Raw genomic sequence first — 20,031 nt, 5'->3', positions numbered from 1 at the left:
TTCTGTTTTATAGAAATTATTATTTTTTAATATGGAGTTAAAGAGCTTTCTCTCAAATACCGAGCTAATGTTTTCTTGATTGAGTTTGACTCGCTCCATCTCAGGAGTGACAGGTAGGGGAGTCCCCTTGCTCAAGTTCTCTTTGTACAATATCTGTGTGCACAAAACCAACAAACAAATCAACCTGGACCCATCTTTTAGGTAGATTTAACCTAAAAAAAAGAGCCTAAAGGTATTTTTGTTGTTTTATGATGAAGTAAAATAGATCTATAATAAACATCTAAACAGAAAAATCTTCAAGAAAAGCTGCAAACACAGAATACATCAAAAAGCCACAATAAACACAAATAAAATTCTAATTAACATTGTCCTTTGAAGGGGTGTTAGGTTTTACTTTTGACTTGTGCCACACCAGTTAGAAACACCTACTGTTATTAAAGGAGGGATGGAGGAAGAAAACATTGAGTATTACAGGTTTTTAAAGAAAGTGATAAATATCTATGTTTTAGAGAAAACACAGTTAAAATTTCACACCAGAACTAAATACAAAATTAGATTTGGGTTGAAAACTGAGGTAATATTTGGTACCATTATTTTCATTATATGAACTTAGTAATTTTAAATTTTTAAGGTGTTATTTTTTAATAAAATCGAGGATTTTTTTTTTTTTTTGGTCCCCTAAGAAATACCGAGCTAAAGTTCTCTTGATTGCGTTTGACTCTCTCCATCTCTGGAGTGATAGGTGTTGGGATTCCTTTCCCCAAATTTTCTTTGTACAAAACCTGTGAGATACAAGAAAGTATCCAGAGGACATTTAAAACAAGCACAGAGAGTAAGGGAGGGAGGAAATTGGGGGAAGGGGTTGTGTGTGAGGAGGCAGTTTTTTAGTAAGTAATATTTAGTAAGGATAATGTTTTTACTTTTTTACTTCACAGTTTTTAGGATGAACTCTACAGTGCTAATTCTGGAAATGAAAAAGTACAATGGAAAGCATTAAGTTATAGGATATAACGTTGAGGAATCTTGTTAATTCTACTTACAGTATTTCAAATCTAGTCAAGTCACTGAAAATGTTAAAGCGTAATTGGAAATGTGAGTCATTTTATATTGAGATGGCTTTGGTCAGGTAATAATATACATCACACACAGACACACACAGAATTGTTAAAATGTTACTTTCTTTAAAAAAGGTGGGTTATTGTGGTAAATTTTTTATGGGAAATAGTTTTTTATGTGATATATTCGTAAATACCGAGCTAAAGTTCTCTTGATTGCGTTTGACTCTCTCAATCTCTGGAGTCACAGTGGTTGGAATGCCTGTTCCCAAGTTTTCTTTGTACATAACCTGTAGAAAATAATTAGAATACCCGGAAAGGTAAAATGACTATGAATCCTTTAGATAGCAGCTACATGTGGGCTATTTGGTGGAAACTCATAAAAACAATCTAGCTCTCAAATACAACATGCAAAGAATAGGGGGGAAATTCCATAAATATTTATGTTCTCTTTTCAAAGGTAGTAAAAACTTTTACTACTTTGAAAACTGGGCACTAAATTAGCATTTTCTATAACCATTTGGTACATACCTAAAATGCATTAAATAATAATAAATTTACCAATGAGAAAAATCCAGCCATTCTGTTGCATCTAGCATTGGTGCCTTGAATATAGCAGGCCTGCAGTAGACTTATGCTTAATGAATAGATTGCTCGGTTTAAAATTTTCAAATCATAGGATACTCTATTCCTTCAGGCTTATTGAGAATTTTCTGTTTGTTTTGTATATTCTAATGAATGTTCCTAGCTGGCTCCTAGTCTATAGGAGCCTAGTCCCTGGATATGAGGAGGTTTAATCAGTTTATTTTTCAGGAGGAGCATCTTTACCTGAAATTTTGATTGCTGATTGCTGGATGAGGTAAACTAGTGTTTTCTGAATTGGGAGAAGTCCATTTTTTTAGTAGTAGTATCGAAGGACTATGCATTTTAATGAAAATGGTAAGGAACCTCCACTTTCCGAGCTTCTTGCCTCCTTCTTAAGTTTTCAGCCTAAAGGACTGAATGGATTCTTTTAAATGGATAGATTCCCTGCTGTATTAGTGCATGGGATGGGGAGCAACATACCCAGATTTTAATTCTTAAAAATCAGTGACAAGCTAGGGGTGATAGTTTTGTTTTGCAAGGAAACTTTTAGGAACCTTTGAACATCTACCTTCTCGGTAACAAAGTTGCATTTCTTTACTCTTTACCCAACAAAGCAACAGAATGGATAATGGACAACAGTACAAAACCAAATTAAAAGCAAGAAGTTGTAATGCAAAGTGACAAAGGAGCCTGGGCTAACTTTCTCATATTACAGGACACAAAACTCTAAATGAAATTTGGACCACAAGGAAGCCAGAGTATAAGCAGGGAGTGAGATCTTAATAATATGAACAACCTGCAAGAGAAATGTCAAGTATCTCTTAAAGAAAAATCCAGAGTTCAGTCCTCCAGTGACCAGGGGAATCCCAAGACTAAGGTCCTCACCTTTTATTGGCCACAAACTATTTCCCAAACTTCACAGTCTCTTGCTAGTAGCCAACATCTGCCTAGAATCTGCCTATGGATGGGAAAATAGGGTGGGGTGCAGAGCCAGGGCTTGACAAAAGCTCAGGAGAAACGTGCTGATGATACTTCAGGTTTGGGGGACACCCGACCCTCAGTAAACTGTACACAGGTGCCTGAAATTCCCATGAGAGCACAGGCTTAATGTATAATATACCACTGTAGGTAGATCACAGTCTGTACCACTGCATTTACAAGATGAAGACAGCAGAGAATACAGGATAAGAAACCTTGAAATTGGGAAGGGAGAAGAGACGACTTCACAAGTCTGCCTAGGGTCTTTTTTCTACACTGGGGAATCCTATCATTCATATGATACATCATACATACACACACACGTTTTTTATATATACATAAAACCAAAGTATGCTATGCTACTTATATATATATATGCTTTGGTTAAATTACTTGAGATCGTCCCAATAACCTTATTACTACCATCAAAACATTTTACTTTGGAAACGAATGGCATGATAATTAAGAAGCCAAGTCCATGAGCTTCAAGCAAGTGACAGGTGGGAAATAAAAGCCAAGTCCCTTCTCCTTTATTATGAGAAGAGAGGTTTCTTATCTACTTTTGTAACTGGTAGTGACCCCATCAAGTCTAAGGAAGGGTTCACAACATTCCCCAAGGCATGGAAGCTCTTGGTAGGAAGCAGAAGGGATGAGAGAGAGCAGGAAAGCGATTGGAAGATGGCCAGTCACACAAATGCAAGCTGAGAGTATGGCCACTACCGAGCTAATGTGCTTCTGCGTCTCCTTCACACGTTTCACTTCAGGCAGGTCAGGGATTGGAGTTCCTTGTCCTATTGCTTCCTTATACTTCACCTGCAGATTTTAAAATGGGAAAAGAAAGGTATTATTACATGCTGGACAGTTACTCTTACCAACATGTACATATGTTTGATTAGTAGTCCCCAAATTTAAAAAAAAAAATCACAATTTAAATAACACAAGCTTTATACTTAGTGTGAATGGGACCTCATTCTAATATTGGGTAAGAGGAGAATAATTCCGAGGACAGGTACACTTTGTCTCTCTCTTGTCTCTTTGGGGTAGAGGTGGGGGCCCCTATGTAGACTGCAGCCCTTTCCTGTATACCCCAATGTGTTTATGCCCAACAGGTCATTTGACTAGGACAAATAGATTCACTACATGTATCCAGTAAGGTTGGTTCTTTGACTGTACCAGATTCTACCTTCTCACAAGCCTCTCTGTTTTTCGTATCTAATCTCTCCCTCATTAAAACCACCAAAGCACTGCACTGAATATGACTCTAGCCACTGGCGCACACTGTGTGTTGGTGGTGGCACACAGGCACCTATTTTAGCAATATAAGCTGTTTCTAGTGACAAAGGCTTTGAGTACGACTCGGGTCACTGTAAATTATCAAAGGGAGGCAAAAAATGTTGTTGGAAGTGCATCCACTATGTCTTTACCGAGCTAATGTGGTCCTGTGTTTGCTTTACTCTCATCATCTCAGGTGTCTTTCCAATTGCCGTTCCTGGTGAAACATCCTCTTTATATAAAACCTGGGCATTCAGAATCATGACAATGTTACAAAGAAGAAGGGAAAACCCAGCAGTTTCTGGAGAAAGACTAGGACACACGACTTCTGTGAAAACAAGACTAGGACACACGACTTCTGTGAAAACAAGACACTGGATGATGTTCCCAGGCAAGTGCCAGAGCATCACACCTGACATTTCCACATCAGTATCAGTGACTCATACCAGATACGCAACATGGATCACCTTCCAGATCTTAAGATATCTTTTAAGATTATGGTACCATACTAACACAGATGAGAAAAGCCAGGAAATGTTGACTAACAACAACAACAAACACAAAATCTATTAAAGAACTGCAGTCAGTCAGTTATTTGGGGGGAAGGATAAAATAAATCACAATGTCAAAAAGAAATCCATCTTGGAGCAAGACAACACACATTACTGCTCTGGGATTAAAAAATTTTAAAAGTTACTTTGTTAGCAGATTTAAAGTTATTTCAAATGGTCTCTGGAGAAATGAATTTGGAGCAAAGTATGGGGAATTTTAACAAATCACTGCTGGTATTCCTGAGGAGGTTAGATGTTAATTGTCAGTGTAAGGCTAGTATATTTTTAAAGAGGAGAGTGAAATTACTAGGTTAGCATTAAATGGAAAGTAAAGAGTAAATATACCGAGCTGAAATTCTTTTGATTTTCTTTTACACGCAGTATTTCTGGCGTGTCTTGAACAACTGTAATTCTTCCTTTACTGTTTTTAAGGTCACACTGGTATTGGAGCTATGAAGAAACAGTAAACATCTTGTTAAGATTTCAACATTGTTTTATTTTCTTTATTTGTTCTATATTGTGTAAAGGAAAATAAAATCCTGTATCTTTAAAAAAAACCTCTATGCCACAATAATCATGCTCTGGTAACCCAAGGGAAATTATTTGATAAGAGTTTTGTGGAAAAACTAATTTTAAAAAACATGAAGCTAGGGGTTTGTTTTTGTTTAAGTATCTCTTGCTTAGATTTAACTTTGAAAAAGATAGATGTCACCACTAATAGAAAGCAATGATAGTTTACGTTCAGTAAAGGAAGCCACTGACAGGGTTTAGGATACACTAACCCAAAATATGGCACCTTGGCATTTCAAACAACAGCAGAAGCAGGAGGGTCTCTGGCCTTCTCTCACCATTTTTTCCTAAAGCAGATAATAATTCTCTGACCTTCCTCTAAAGCAGGTGATAAGCCTCTCCTTCCCGAAGGGTCCTTCCTAGACCCAGAGGAAGGAGCCAAAGACACAGAGACAGTAGGAGAATCTGAACAAACAGGCCTTGCTAAATTCCCTGTTTATTATCATTGGATCATACCCTGTCTGTCCAATCACTCTCTGCATCTCTGTCCATAAAAATACAAGCATTTCCCTGTTTCTTTGGGTCGTCATTTCTGAAGGTTTTATTAAATAAATTGTATGTGTTTATCTTGTTAATTTCTCTTTTGTTACAGGGGTTTTAGCCATGAACCTTGCCATGGGTGAGGAAAAGATACTACATTTTCTTCCCTACACCACCAAGGAAGTAACAGATGAGTCTTTCATGCTGTGATTTGGGATTAATACAGAAGGTGAGCCCAGAGGTGAGCACACATTTCCTGGGGCAGGATGGGAGTTGAAGAGAGCTGCACAAAGCCCCACTGCAGGCCTGGGGCATCCAGAGGCATCCTCCTCAGCACCCCCAGGGGCCTGTGGGCTGTGCCGTGCCTTACATTTAATACAAACTTACAAGGCTGAAGTTCTTTTGGTTCTCCCGGACTCTCTGCATCTCTGGGGTATCCAAAACGGTCTCATAATATGACATGGACTTCTCAGCATCTTCCTTGTACTTTTTCTGGGAATAGATTCCAAGAAATAAGGAGGGTAAACACCACAGAGATATAGGCCAATGGGACCTAAAATAGCCCTTCCAGCTCAGCAGAGGGAAAGTCCTTTGTATTTTCTTAACTGTCCAAGGATGTTAGGGCATTGCAAGGCAGAACCGTTTCAGTCAAAGAGCACCACACTTTTTCTTTCCAGGAAAGCTGAGCCTAGACGTTGAATAGGACCTACTGTCATGTCAAAGCTGGCAGAGGGGGGACCTTCCTGGCTGGTCCATAGGAGGGAAGTCACAGCCAGCAAGGCCCGGAAAGGGAGATGGGGATGCCTCCAGTGGCAGTAGTCATTGCTGGTCTGGATGAAGCTATGTAGTCAGACTACTCAACAGGCAGGCAGAGAGAAGCTGGAGGGTTAAGAGCCAAAGACATGACCTCTAGAAAGTCTTAGCTGGTGACAAGGAGATGTTCTCTAAGAACATCTCAGTTCTGCAGAACTGAGCAGGCAAGCCGGCCCAGAGGCATTTCCAGAATATGGCTCTTATGCTGCAGAAAGCAGCTGACAGGATTGGCAGTTCTAGTAAACAGACACACCTGGAGCACCACTGAGGCCAGCTGACTGGCCAAGAACTGCTCAGAGTCAGACATCACTATCCCTCGGGCTCACCTGTCTTGCCCCAGCCTTTGGCTGGAGAGACATGTCCATAGGCGCCGCTCTTCCAGACACCAGTAGTCAGTCAATCCCACCACCAAACTGATTGTCTTTATTCTCTGCAGCAGAACACTTACTCTGCCTTTAGAGCCTTATTTTTCTTTCATCGCTTGTCACTATGTTCTTTCACTTTTCTCTCTAGCTTAACATAGCTCCAGTTTCTCCTACTTTTCAGGGAAGTTTGGGTTTATCGGGCTGAGGGCTGAGGAAAGAGACTAGCCATTATTACAATGAGGATAAAACTATTCTATCTATCTCTATTTACATTGTTAATATAGGAATTACATTTTTAAGTATTGAAATTTTTAATCTTCCCAAAGAGAACAAAGAAGCAGTTTCAGCCAATGAGAGATTTAGGCCTAGATTCTGTTCATCTAAATGGAAGCAAATTAAAGCCAAGATTTTTCTGGAAGGAAATGGTAGTTCACAAGAAACAAATGTTTTGTTCATGAAAAAGTCACCTGGATGACGCTTCTTAGCTATGTAGAGGTAAGGAAAACAGTTCTCATTGTCCTGGGAAAAGAATAGAAACAATCCTCCTTTTCTTCTGTTTTTCTTTTCTTTTTTTTTTTTTTTTTGAGATTAAGCAAAAGCTGCCTGAACTGGTTTGCCGAGCTGGTGCTAATCCCTGAGAGGGGTGATCAGATTTGGACATGGACTTGGACATATTCTGGGAGAAAGGGACCCGAACTCCCTGCTATTCCCAGACCAATTTGAGGGTTGGGCTATTTCTCATGGCCCAATAATGAGATGCAGATGCATATGAACTGGGGAGGAAGTTTGTTTTTTTTTTTTTTTTTTTTAGAAACGGAGTCTTGCTCTGTCACCAGGCTGGAGTGCAGTGGCGTGATCTCGGCTCACCACAACCTCCGCCTCCCGGGTTCAAGTGATTTTCCTGTCTCAGATTCCTGAGTAGCTGGGATTACATGCACACACCATGCACAGCTAATTTTTGTATTTTTAGTAGAGACAGGGTTTCACCATGTTGGCCAGGATGGTCTCGATCTCCTGACCTTGTGATCTGCCTGCCTTGGCCTCCCAAAGTGCTGGGATTACAGGCATGAGCCACCATGCCCAGCGGAGAGTTTTTATTTCTGTAACCAGTTACAGGGAGAAGGCTGGGAAATTATCCCCGGACCAACTCAAAATTATAAAGTTTTTCAGAGCTTATATACCTTTTAAGCTATATGTTTATGCATAAACATTCATCTAAAGACATAAGTGATTAACTTAATTTATTAGGTCTGAATTCTGAAGGCCTTCCCTTGGAGCCTTAGTAAATTTACTTAATTTAAATGGGTTCAGGTGATGCGGTGTTACCCTTTAAGTTGTCTCCTGCTAAATCAGGGAGGTTTGAGGAGTTTCTTCAGACTCCCAATAAACTTGTTTGTGGAGGCCTGGGGAGTTTTTTTAGACCCACAATAAAACTTGTTTAATTCTAAATGGGTCCTGTTAAGAATTCCTTCGTTATTTTGTTATGCTTTAAGGCCCAGGAAAGGTCTAGGCGAAACTTTTGGTGGGCTTTTCTTACATCCCAGCCTTTGTATAAAGAGCACTGGCTTTTAATATTTAATATTTAATATTTAATATTTAATTTAACCACTCAGGCAGACCTGGCCTGCCACACTGGCATTAAGAACTATTCAGTACAGGAGTCCCCACTTAAATGAGGTTTCACTTACCACAGTTTTAGTGAACTGGAGTCAACCTCAGTCAAAAACAGGTGAGTACATTACAATAAAATGTTTTGAAGGAGACCACATTCATGTAACTACGTAACTTTTATTACAGTATATCGTTCTATTCTTTTTTTTTAATCTCTTACTGTGCTAATTTATGAATTAAACTTTATCATAGGTATATATGTATAGGAAAAAAGAGTATATATATAGGGTTGGGTATCGTCTGTGGTTTCAGGCATCCACTAGGGGTCTTGGAACATATGCCCCTCAGATAAGGGGAGACTACTGTATAGTATCCTAAATTTGTGAGTCAGCTCACATTTCTTGCATTAACCCCCAAGTATGAGGTTTAAGAGTCATAAATACAGATTCTCCATTGGAAATTGAGAAGCAAGTTTATGAAAACACAAGCACCATCTCACCAATATTTATCATCATTCAACTGTAAATACTGATCTGAATTGGAGAGGAAGTAACTTGCCTGGCTATATTTTAGGCCTTGAGGAACCAGCCAAAGAGAGCCGCAGGAGAGCAGAATAAGTGACTTGATCCCACACTGGGATAGACCCTCATGCTGAAGCTTTTGTTAAAGATCAGCCATGTCAAAAGCAGAAGGCAAAAGGCTGGTGAGCCTCTCATAACCCAAAGAATGTTGTGTTCACTGAGGGAGCCAGGGAGGCCAACATGGTAATTTGGAGCTCATATAATTTTGGTAATTTTTTAAAAGCTAATTAGTCTTCCCCATCCCTACCCTTCAAAGAAACATTTCTCCCATTTGAATATACCTATTTCCTAATCAAACCACACTCTCTAGTGATAACTATATTTTTCATGTGTAATTTTATAACATACAACTATGTATTGCTAATAATGGTTGAAATCACTGATTCCTTAACCTGATTGGTCATTAAGAGATGATCTGTGAAAATTAAAAACAAAAATAGATTTCCAGAGCCTAACACAGATTTACTAGCATCAAAATTCCAGAGTTGGACCAGGGAATCTACATCCCCAGGTGTCTATAAAGCACAGCTAGGGCAGGTTAACTACTGCTTTGGAACTCATTGCTCAGAAGACAAGCACAAATTCTAATCTGGTGCCACTCAAATTGCAGACTCCTGCCCATCACTGATGATCATTAATACAAATGAGGGCATATCCTGGGGTGTGAAGAATAGCCTACTTTTCTTCATCTCTCTATTTGTAGGAGGATGGAGAGTTAATCATCATGGAGGAGTCAGGGTTAGACTATGTGGTTTCAATCTCAATCTTGTTAGAGATTAGTAATTCAAATGTGGGCTGTCTACTTTGTTTCTTCCAGATTTGCACATGTATTTTAAAGCCATGTTATAAGAGCTTTTACATGTTAAAATATTGATAAATTAATTATGGGTTGTACCATGTAAGAGTTCTTCAGTACCTTAAAATTCCTACATCATATGTGAACCTCTCTTTCTCTCTTTTTTGAGACAGAGTCTCACTCTGTTGCCCAGGCTGGAGTGCAATGGCATGATCTCTGCTCACTGCAACCTCTGCCTCCCAGGTTCAAGCGATTCTCCTGCCTCAGCCTCCCAAGTAGCTGGGACTACAGGTGCGTGCCACCACACCCAGCTAATTTTTGTATTTTTAATAGAGACAGGGTTTCACCATGTTGGCCAGGATGGTCTCGATCTCTTGACCTCATGATCTACCCGCCTCGGCCTCACAAAGTGCTGGGATTACAGGCGCGACCCACTGTGCCTGGACTCTTTTTTTTAAAAAGAATCTTGCTCTGCTGTCCAGGCCGAACTACAGTGGTGTAGTCAAATCTGACTGCAGCCTCGACCTCCTGGGCTCAATCGATCTCCCTACCTCAGCCTTCCTAGAAGCTGGGACTACAGGCATGCACCACCACAATGCACCACCACACCTGGCTAATTTTTGTAGAGACAGGGTTTAGCCATGTTGCCCAGGCTGGTCTCAATCTCCTGGACTTAAGTGATCCACTTGCCTTGGCCTCCCAAAGTGCTGGGAATACAGGCATGAGCCACCGTGCCCGGCAAATCTCCTTTTTATTGGGAAAAACAACTGATTTGAAAAGTCTCTTAAGTTTTAATGGAAGGACTTCCATTCTTTCATGATTGGGGTCTGTGAGTGATGGCATGATGAATGTCCTTACCTGGCTTGAAAGATTCTTGACTTGTTGGGCGTGAATGATCTCTGGAGTATCAACCACAGAAGTGAAATTGGCTTTCTCCATTTCTGCTGATTGCTTGTACTTAATCTGTAAAAGGACACCCAATAGTTGGGTAAATGTTTACAATGTGCACAACAGTAGTTGGCTTGATTTGATTAAGAGGTGATCTGTATTTCTTTTCCAAGAGGGAACTCATTCAACATTCAACAGACATTTCTTCCTAGTGTGTTCACAGTTGTATACCGAAGAGTGAGATTCAGCAAGAAAGGTCAAGTCCTAGCTGTTGAGAGACTGACTATCTAGTTGGATGCAGGATGGGGTATGGGTAAGAAGGGATCATCAGCAAATAGTAAGGCATGGATTGTTTACATAAGAGCTGGGAGGATGACAAGTAAGCAAAAGACCCATACCAACAAGCATTAGACAAGGTAAGGTGCCTAAAAATGGTTCTAAACTTAGGGCTTGAAAGGAGAGAAAGAACTCCCAAGATATTCTAAGCAAGGAATTCTTGGCATCAAATGAGGAGTGGATTGACTCAGAAACAAGGCCAGGATGTCAAGTCTGCCCCAGCTCCGAACAGCTACTTAGTTCCTTAACTTCTGCCCTTTGCTCTGAATGTCCTCAGAGCCTATAAACTCAGAAAGGCAGACAGCAACAAGCCTGGCAAAGGGTCCTCCGTCCTTTCATTGGGGTGGATTCTTCCAGGCAGATGTTCAAGAATGCCATTGTATACATGTGACTGTCACTGACCAATAAATCAGATGGCAGAGGGACACATCATGTCCTTAAAATTACAACCACTTTCCTGAAAGATTGACATGGAATAGCAGCACTGACCTGACTGGCAATATCAGTAGCATTCCTGGCCCTCATAAAATCTGGAGTTTCATTGGCCATGGCATTCAGGCCTCTTCCTTTGACTTCCAGTTCCAGGTCTCGCTTATATTCTTTCTATAGTAACATTAAAAGAAAAAAAAGGTACCTAATTTATACTACTAGGTAATGAACGTACAGAGTGAATATAAATCCACATAACACGCAACCTCAGTTGTCACAGATAGTGTCTCAGTACTGTTCACCTTCACTCTTCCATGCAGTAGGACAGAGTGGTGTCTGCAGAAGACCCCTAGAGGAAACTATTCTATGCAAGTCAGTATGAGTCAAGAGGCCTCCTTTTGAATACTTTCAGCATTCTCTGCTTAGAAAATTAGAGCGTAAAGTAAATTGTACATCTGGTTTGGTACATGACCAAGATTACACTTAGGTGCATACCACTCTGGTGTAGTGTTTTTATATAAATGAGCACACCAAATATATCAAGTTAAATCAAATAATATTAGATAATAGGTTATGATAACCACTACAGAAACATAGTTATAATCTCCATTCATCAGAAATTGAGATATATGTTATGTAATGGTTAACAATTATGTTGGATATGGAATCTGAAAATCAAAAGCTCTTTTTCTGTATTCTCTGTTTTTGTTTTGCTTTCTTTGGTGTAATGTGGCTAACAAAGCAATGATGCTCTATGAATTATGTGCAGTCAGTCAGCTGTGGGCCTACCTCATTGAGGATCTGAGTGGCATTCTTTGCTCTTAGCATGTCAGGTGTATCTTCCATTTCAGTGAGGCCCTTCCCACGGATGCTTTCCTCTAGATCTTTCCTGTACTCTTTCTATATCATGAAAGAAAAGCAACAACACTGAGAAGAAAGCTCAGATTGATCCTCTTAGACAAAGAGGAGACAAAAAAAAGTAAAAACAATTCCAATTGTTAAAGGGTTCACAGTTTAGTAAGTAAAAAAAATGAATAAAGGCAGGGTATAAGCATGATCAGTTACCACTAAATATCAAATAAAAACTTGAAGTTCATAGAATGCTAAAGTAATATTCAAATAAAAAAGTGAAAGAATTAACATGGGTAATAGATTAGGTGGTAGTACCAAACACTTGAGAACCCAGTTTGAAACCCCAGTTAGATGGTGATGCAAATGGTGGGAAGAACACATTAATGAGTGTCATTAGTGCAATTATTTAGATTAAGAGGGAAAGAAAAGACCAAGTGGGCACTACCTCGCTTGCTATTTTGGTTGCATATTTGACATGTAACAAAGCTGGCGTGACCTCCAGGCCAGTCAGGTTTCTGCCTTTAATGGACTCTTCATAATCTTTCCTATATTCTTTCTAATGTAAGTAGGAAGGAAAGACAAGTTAAAAAAAGAATATTACAATTTATCTCTCAGTCTCAGGAAGAAAAAAAAAATTACAGCATTTTCTATGTGCGGGCTCTTAACTTGATCATAGTTCTGCTAATGGTCACACATTTGAAACATGCATGATTGTTGTTGAAAGACTTTGTCTGGAGCAAATGGCCACAAGGAAACTCAGAGGCTGAGACACTTTGATGGGCCCCTCACTCATCAGTCTAATGTTGTGACTGGGACAGGCCCTTCCCAGAGCAGAAGGATGGATGCACCATCAAGAGTCTGAATCCTCTGTCGTCTTGTCTGAACTTTCCCACACCTTTCTTAAAGTGACAAAAGATTTTATTTCAGAATTATGAATCAGTGCCACAAAAGGAAAAAAAAAAATCCCAGAGGAAGGAGAGCCTAAGGCTATCAAATGCTAACTTTTTTTTTTTCATAATCATGACCTGTTTTTTTGATATGGGGTCTTGCTATGTTGCCTAGGCTGGTCTGGTCTCAAACTCCTGAGCTGAAGTAATCCTTCTGCCTCAGGCTCCTGAGTAGCTGGGACTACAGGTATATGCCACCACACTCAGTTTTGACCTATTTTTTTTTTTTTAAATATTCACTGAATAGACTAGGTGGGCAGTGAGGCACAGAGGAATTCTGCGATTTTGTCTGCTCTACCTCCCTGCCCCATCTTCTCTCTAGTCTCCAGACTTGGCTGACTCATAGAGGGACTTGGAATAGATGTTAGAACTCTACTTTTGTAATTTTGTTATTTTAATAGAATTTTAAATTTACAGAAAAGTCGCAAGAATAGTATAAGAAACTCCCATAGATCCTTTACTCAGATTCACCAATTGTTTGAAACCATTTTAAAGTTTTGATGATCAGGCATTCTATCACCAGAAAGCTCTACAAATTGCTACTTTTACTTAAAACCATTTTTCTTTGTAGCTGGAGAAAGAGAGGCAAATAGAAATTCCAAATAAGCCCATTTCCCATTGAAAACAGACTTCTAAGATTTAAAATTAAATTCCATTATTCTCTACTCTTGGTTAAAAATGAAAAAAAAAAATTAATGCTTCTGTTTACAATTCTAGAATAAGAAATATGGCATCTTAACTTTTGATTATCTGGGGTCTTGATAAAACATCTCGATCATGGATGCCCTTTTGGCTTGGGGCATTCTGCTAAGAGTAGAGCATTTCAAAGCCAAAGGGGTATCTGTGTGGAGGAAAGTTTTCATTCATAAAGGAAAATTCAAATTACATTCAGTATAACTTGTTTGTGTTAGAAATAGTTTTCCATGTTCTAATTTTACAAAAATGGTTGTTGAAATAAAACATATATGGTAAGTATCTACTACCTAGAGCATTTTTTAAAAATAACTGAACCTTAGGATTTCTGAGATGGAGAAGATTTTAGTGTTCACATGTTAAGTTTCATCAGCTACCACTTTTGGATGACAGGAAACTGGCTATGTCGTGGGCAGAGCTTGTGTTCATTAGCATGACAGAATCATTGTTTTGTGGTGTGTTATTTTTAGGACTTACCCCACTCTGCATCTGCTGAGACTCTTTGGCAGTGATGTACGTTGGTGTTTCAAAATCCAGCATCGGCTTTCCTCGTTCTTTTTCATACTTTTCTTTGTATTTCACCTGGTGATAGAAAGCCATGTTAGATATCTCTCCTCTGGTCAATTCCTAGACAGCAGTTTAAGGACAGTACTTTTTAATTGATACATTCTAACTGTTGGATGGCATCTCATTGCCACTCAAAACAGTTTCCTGTTAAGTTTCAGATCCAGAACATTTTTGTTGTCTGGGTGTTGAGGGGATGGGTACCATTACTGTCTGCAAGGCATAATTAGGATTTGGATTCAATTCAAGGAGAAAAAAGAATCATTGACAAGAACTGACTGAGAGAAATGCTGATGTAAGAAAATGCATGGGGAAAATTACCCACAGATGAGGTGGGTCAATAATTGATGGGTAGCTGTAAACACTTCAAAATTATTAATGCTATTAGCATTAATCAATATTTCTGATAAAAATCCTCAGTTTTTCTTTCATGAGAACTTTTATCAGAAACCTGAGGTCTAGATTGAATGGATAACACATGGAGCTTTATTTATAAGTAAACAACTCTATCTGGGTCCTGACTGGTCATATATTTTATGGAGCCAATAAATTGGTATAAAAATGAAAACTAGTTTACATATTGACTGACTTGTTAAAAAATCTGACATTCTCAAAAGACCCTCAAGGCTGTTGTATACATACAGTTTCCTCATCCTCATAACATGCGGTTATTTATTAGGAAAGCGGGGGGTCACATCAATGTTCATATGTGACAGAGGAGAACTGGAAAGACAGAGAGGCGAAGACCCTCATGCACGCAGCACCTTGATAGCAATGCTCAATCTCCGAGTTCTTGGGTTGTAACAAGGTGTTGGAATAAAGACCCGGGGCATGTACTGCTTCACAGAAGATACGAAGACATTTCTAACGGGACCTAAATAATGCTGAATTTGTGATATAGGAGGTCATTTGATATCAAGTTCTTTCCTCTGAGGATCTTTAATTATAGTCATGAATTGCTTAACAACTGGGATATGTTATGAGAAAGGCTTTGCATGCAATTTCATCATTGTGTGAACATCACAGAGTGCACTTAAACAAACCTAGATGGTGTAGCCTACCATGCACCTACACTACATGGGATAGCCTATTGCTCCTAGGCTAGAAACCTGTACAATGTATTACTGTACTGAAATCTGTAGACATCTGTAACACAAGAGTAAGTATTTGTGTATTTAGGTATCTCTAAACATATAAAAGGTACAGTAAACATATGATATTAAAGATTTTAAAATGGTACACCTGTATAGGATAGCTCCATTATAATCTTATGGGACCACCGTCATATGCGGTCTGCCGTTGACCAAAACATCATCCAGTATATGACTGTATCTTACAAATTTGGCAATTTTGTAAATTCCCAGGAATGCTTTCAGTAGATCTGATCATATCACTTCTCTGTTTGAAATCTTCCTGATAATCCTCTGTAGCGATCCCTAACCTGGGACACGAACCCATGGGGCATATGGGGATTACCATGGGGGGTTCATCCCCTCATAACACACTCCTTATGCTTCCAGCCCGTTAGTACATATACAATTGCATGTATATTTCTCAACTATAGGTAGATGTTTCTATAATGTATAACATAAGAATTTGTTTCAACAAGTTACCAAATTCAAAACCCCTTATATCTTTGTGCATTTTCTCAAACAATGACTATTAAAAATACACCTCCTATCCTGGAGGGAATCTATGAGATTTTTTTTTTCACATTTTTTTTCCACATTTTTTATACTGTAGATGAATGTGTGCCAGGGGAAAAAGCGATCTTGATCCACTTACTATACTCTGTAGTTCTGTGGCCTCTTTTAGGTGAAGCTGCTCCAGATTATCGGGTATTGTGTGGTAGTGGCCTTTACTCTTCTCATACTTCTTCTTGTACTGGTACTGAGGGGAAGGAAGCAAAAAAGACACATTGGTGGAAAAGCTGCTCAGCATTCCTGTTTTTCCTCTTTAGATTAGACATTTACACAGCAGCATTGTCAAGATCAAACAAAAATTGGCAAACACTAACCAGGAGGTTAAGAAAAAGTTTTAAAAGATGAGAATCCAAGTTTAGTATTGTCAGTTAAGACGTAAACATTTAGGTTATGTGGTTTGTTCAAAGTAGGTGTTACAAGTAAAGTTAGAAGGGAAAGAAGCTATTCCAGAGGGTATTTCTATGTCCTTAGAGAAAATGCGATGGTTAATTGGAGGGGAAAGTTTAAATTTTCTAAAAAGGCATTTTTACATTCCGAGAGATACTACAGTCAATGGAGAATTGGTAGATTAATGTCATTTGGAAGAATACATGCAAATAAGAGAACACTTTTGTAATAAATCTAGTGTTTTGGTAGCAGAGAAAAAGATGCATGTGGGCTCAGAGAAAAAATTTAACTCCAAATTGGTGAAACAAGCTGTTTCTGGAGTAAATGACTGAGCTTACAGAACTGGCAAGTTGGCTTGTATTCAGGACGTGATTCATGATCAGAGACTCCTTCATGTCAGTCACAGGTTTGTGAAGTTTCTTCAGGTCAGCCTTATATTTAACCTATGTGTTAAGGGGGAAAAAAGGAAATCACATAAATAGGAAATGGAACCACACTAATGGAAATCAAAGTGAGATAGCCCATCGTCAGACAAATGCTGAAGATGGTGATGAAAAACCATACCTTCTTTACAGTAACCAGAAGGCAGAAACAACCCGTGTTGGTCAGCAAATGAATGGGTAAACAAAATGTGGCATATATACACAATGGAATATTATTTAGCCATAAAAAGGAATGAAGTTTTGTCATATCCTACAACATAGATGGACCTTGAACATATTATGCTAAGTAAAATAAGCCAGACACAAAAGGACAAATGCTATTTGATTCCATTTATGTGCATTCTCTAAAACAGGCAAATGCATAGAGACAAAAAGTAGGTTAGAGGTTCCTGGGAGCTGACAGAGAAGGGAATGGCGAGTTTTTGCTTAATGGTTATAGAGTTTCTGTTGGTATAAAAACATTTTGGAAATAGTGACAGTAGTTGGATAACATTGTGAATATTATAAATGCTACTGAATTGCACAGTTTATTAAAAAGTTAAAATGGCAAATATGTTATACGTTTTACCACAATTTTAGAAACATACCTCACTTGCAAGATTATTAGCATCTTTCATGACTTTGTAGAGCTGGCTGTCCTTTGGATTGAATTTTGGTGTCTTGCCCTTTTCTTTGTCGAAATTTTCTCGGTATTTAACCTAACAGCAAATGAAAACACCCAAATTATTCCTGGATATCAGTCAATTTGGGAATTGGGGAATGGTAGAAACACAAATGCCAAAGGATATGCATTGTACGTAGAGCGATCATATAATCTATTATCCAAACTGGGACATTTATAGAAGATACTATTAATAATTAAGAATCACAAGACAACAGGCATTCAAATATGCAATCGTGATATATATTGCATTGGCCTTGCTCACTTTTATACTATTCAGAGGTATAAAAAATAATCACCTCTTTCCAATGCAAAACAAAAATAAATGGAAAAGGCTTCAGGCTAAATTCAGAGACGTGATTTAGTGTACTTGATTTGGAGCATTTTGTCACTCCTAAATAGCAAAATGAAGAGCATTTTAGGTCTACTGTAAGAAATCCAAAGAGGGGCTGTAAATGATCAAGAAGGCTGAGACAGAAGGAATCTGTTAAATTAGGAGAATTTATTGTTATTTTAAAATAGTACTTTGGATATGTTATTTAAAATTTTCAAACTTGGCCCAAAATGGTATAATTTCTGAGTAAACAAATATTAGAGTTTGGAGTTAATGGCTTCAAGTGTGATTTCATACTAGAAGTAGGAAAAAGGTGATATTTTAGAATAATGAGAAAAAATAAGATTGAATATACTTTTAGTATACATAAAAATAAGTTTAGATATGCAAAGGGCTAAGTAACTCCAATTTAAAAAATAAGCACAATGCCGTGCATGAACAGTTGCTCAAGAAATATGATTTGATTGAATGAAAGGAAGAGACGGTCATTATGCCAAAGTAAAATATCTAAAGCAGATGATAGCTGGGTGCAGTAGCTTACGCCTGTAATCTCAGCACTTCAGGAGGCCAAGGCAGGCAGATTGCTTGAGCCCAGGAGTTTGAGACCAGCCTGGGCAACATGCCCAAACCCCTTTTCCACTAAAAATACAAAAATTAGCTGGCCATTGTGGTGCACCCCTGTAGTCCCAGCTACTCAGGAGGCTGAGGCGGGAGGATTACTTGAGCCCAGGAAGTAGAGGCTGAAATGAATCAGGACTGCACCACTGCATTCTTCCTGGGCGACAGAGCAAGACCCTGTCTCAGTAAATAAATAAATAAATAAAATTTATTTATAGAATTCAACAGAATAATGGAAAGTGACAGAAACACCCCTTAACTGAAAAACAAACTGATCCCTTTGTCAACAGTATTGTAGAATTAAGGCCAGAAGTAGAATTCCACTAGTTATTCACTCTAGGAAGAATGAAAACTGAGCTGTTTCTAGATGTTAGCCAACTAAAAGGGCAATACTTGACCCTCAGGGAATTCTAGAGTTTCTGTTATTTTGAAGATGAAAGACTCACTAACACCAGTACCCCTCATGCTTCATCACTGCTGTTCACCTCCCCCAACTTGACAGATCCAGCACAACAGACACAAAATGAGACCACTCAAATGCTAAAAACAATGAAATTTGCCACATCAGAGAAAATGCATTCACAATGCTGAGACTCCTTTACTTTGAATAAAATCCTCAGCAAAAATGCAGAGAAAACATAAGCATGCAGAACAGTTCGGCATGATGCAGGCACACTGAGACAGACACACAAAAGTAAAGGAAAATGCAATGTAAACAAATGCTACAACGGCTCTTCTCTGAAAAAGTTTCACTCTCAACATAAAGAAGTGGAAGGTCTGCGAAGGAAAGTGTGAGGTGCGAGCTGGTGTCTGGACCAAAGGCAACTTTTCCTAAGAGATACAGAAGTCCATAAAACGAAGAATGTTTCCAAGAGCCGTGAAACACAGAAAAAGTAAACCAGATATGCAGAGTCAGAGTAGGGAAGAAAAGATGCAAAAGCCCATCTCAAATGAGAATAAAATCTTTTAGAAGCATGCTAAAACTCTTCTATCTTTTAGAAGATACTTGTTTCTGAAAAAATATTTTTAAAGCATCAGTCCCATTGGTTCTACTTCAGTTTCTTCTGATAATTTCAAGTTAATTTCAACTTTTTAACTGAAAAAAAGTTATGGCTTCCTTTTCCATAGGAAGTCCTCTAAACAAATGCAGCTTAGTACAACTATTAATATGAATCTGAGTTCAGCACTTTTGGCCTTCCTTTTTGACTGGATCTTCTTAAAACTAGTATAGTTTGAAAGGTAAGGACACGTACCAGATTCAGGACTCCAGGAATTCTTGGAACAGTGTTTGACTAGGCAGTAATGTAGTAAAACTACATATACTGCCATTAAGGAATGGTGAAGCTTTTTCCCGTTAACCATGGAAGCCAAGAGGCAACTCTGCAATGCCATGTATCAGCAAGTGACAGCCCCCAGGGCTTATAATCCCATCAGGCTCAGATATTGGGCCTATTATGGATGTAGTATAGGAAGTTGATTTTGAATTAATTCTATTTTTAGGAGTTTAGTTGTATTTAGA

General features: G+C 38.6%; 1 protein-coding gene across 22 annotated transcripts in view; it reads right to left on the bottom strand.

Annotated features, from left to right (window-relative positions):
* NEB (nebulin) overlaps positions 1 to 20,031 on the bottom strand; it is a 217,142-nt gene that overhangs the window by 16,062 nt on the left and 181,049 nt on the right. For 7 of the 22 annotated variants that reach the window (XM_064382783.1, XM_064382770.1, XM_064382772.1 and 4 more), the window contains 15 exons: positions 17,487 to 17,597; positions 16,795 to 16,899; positions 16,152 to 16,256; positions 14,280 to 14,384; positions 12,608 to 12,718; positions 12,100 to 12,210; positions 11,371 to 11,484; positions 10,516 to 10,620; positions 5,879 to 5,983; positions 4,787 to 4,891; positions 4,043 to 4,135; positions 3,339 to 3,431; positions 1,253 to 1,345; positions 690 to 782; positions 61 to 153 (listed from right to left, as the gene is read on the bottom strand). In XM_064382783.1, the coding sequence (XP_064238853.1) occupies positions 61 to 153; positions 690 to 782; positions 1,253 to 1,345; positions 3,339 to 3,431; positions 4,043 to 4,135; positions 4,787 to 4,891; positions 5,879 to 5,983; positions 10,516 to 10,620; positions 11,371 to 11,484; positions 12,100 to 12,210; positions 12,608 to 12,718; positions 14,280 to 14,384; positions 16,152 to 16,256; positions 16,795 to 16,899; positions 17,487 to 17,597 (1,542 nt within the window). The remainder of the gene's footprint in view (positions 1 to 60; positions 154 to 689; positions 783 to 1,252; positions 1,346 to 3,338; positions 3,432 to 4,042; positions 4,136 to 4,786; positions 4,892 to 5,878; positions 5,984 to 10,515; positions 10,621 to 11,370; positions 11,485 to 12,099; positions 12,211 to 12,607; positions 12,719 to 14,279; positions 14,385 to 16,151; positions 16,257 to 16,794; positions 16,900 to 17,486; positions 17,598 to 20,031) is intronic. The other 15 variants (XM_064382776.1, XM_064382778.1, XM_064382780.1 and 12 more) reach the window with 4 other exon arrangements.

Source organism: Aotus nancymaae, unplaced genomic scaffold (assembly GCF_030222135.1).
Source record: "Aotus nancymaae isolate 86718 unplaced genomic scaffold, 86718_ANA_hifiasm-v0.15.2.pri h1tg000029l, whole genome shotgun sequence".
Taxonomy (NCBI): domain Eukaryota; kingdom Metazoa; phylum Chordata; class Mammalia; order Primates; family Aotidae; genus Aotus; species Aotus nancymaae.
This window is presented reverse-complemented; position numbering and strand designations above follow the sequence as displayed.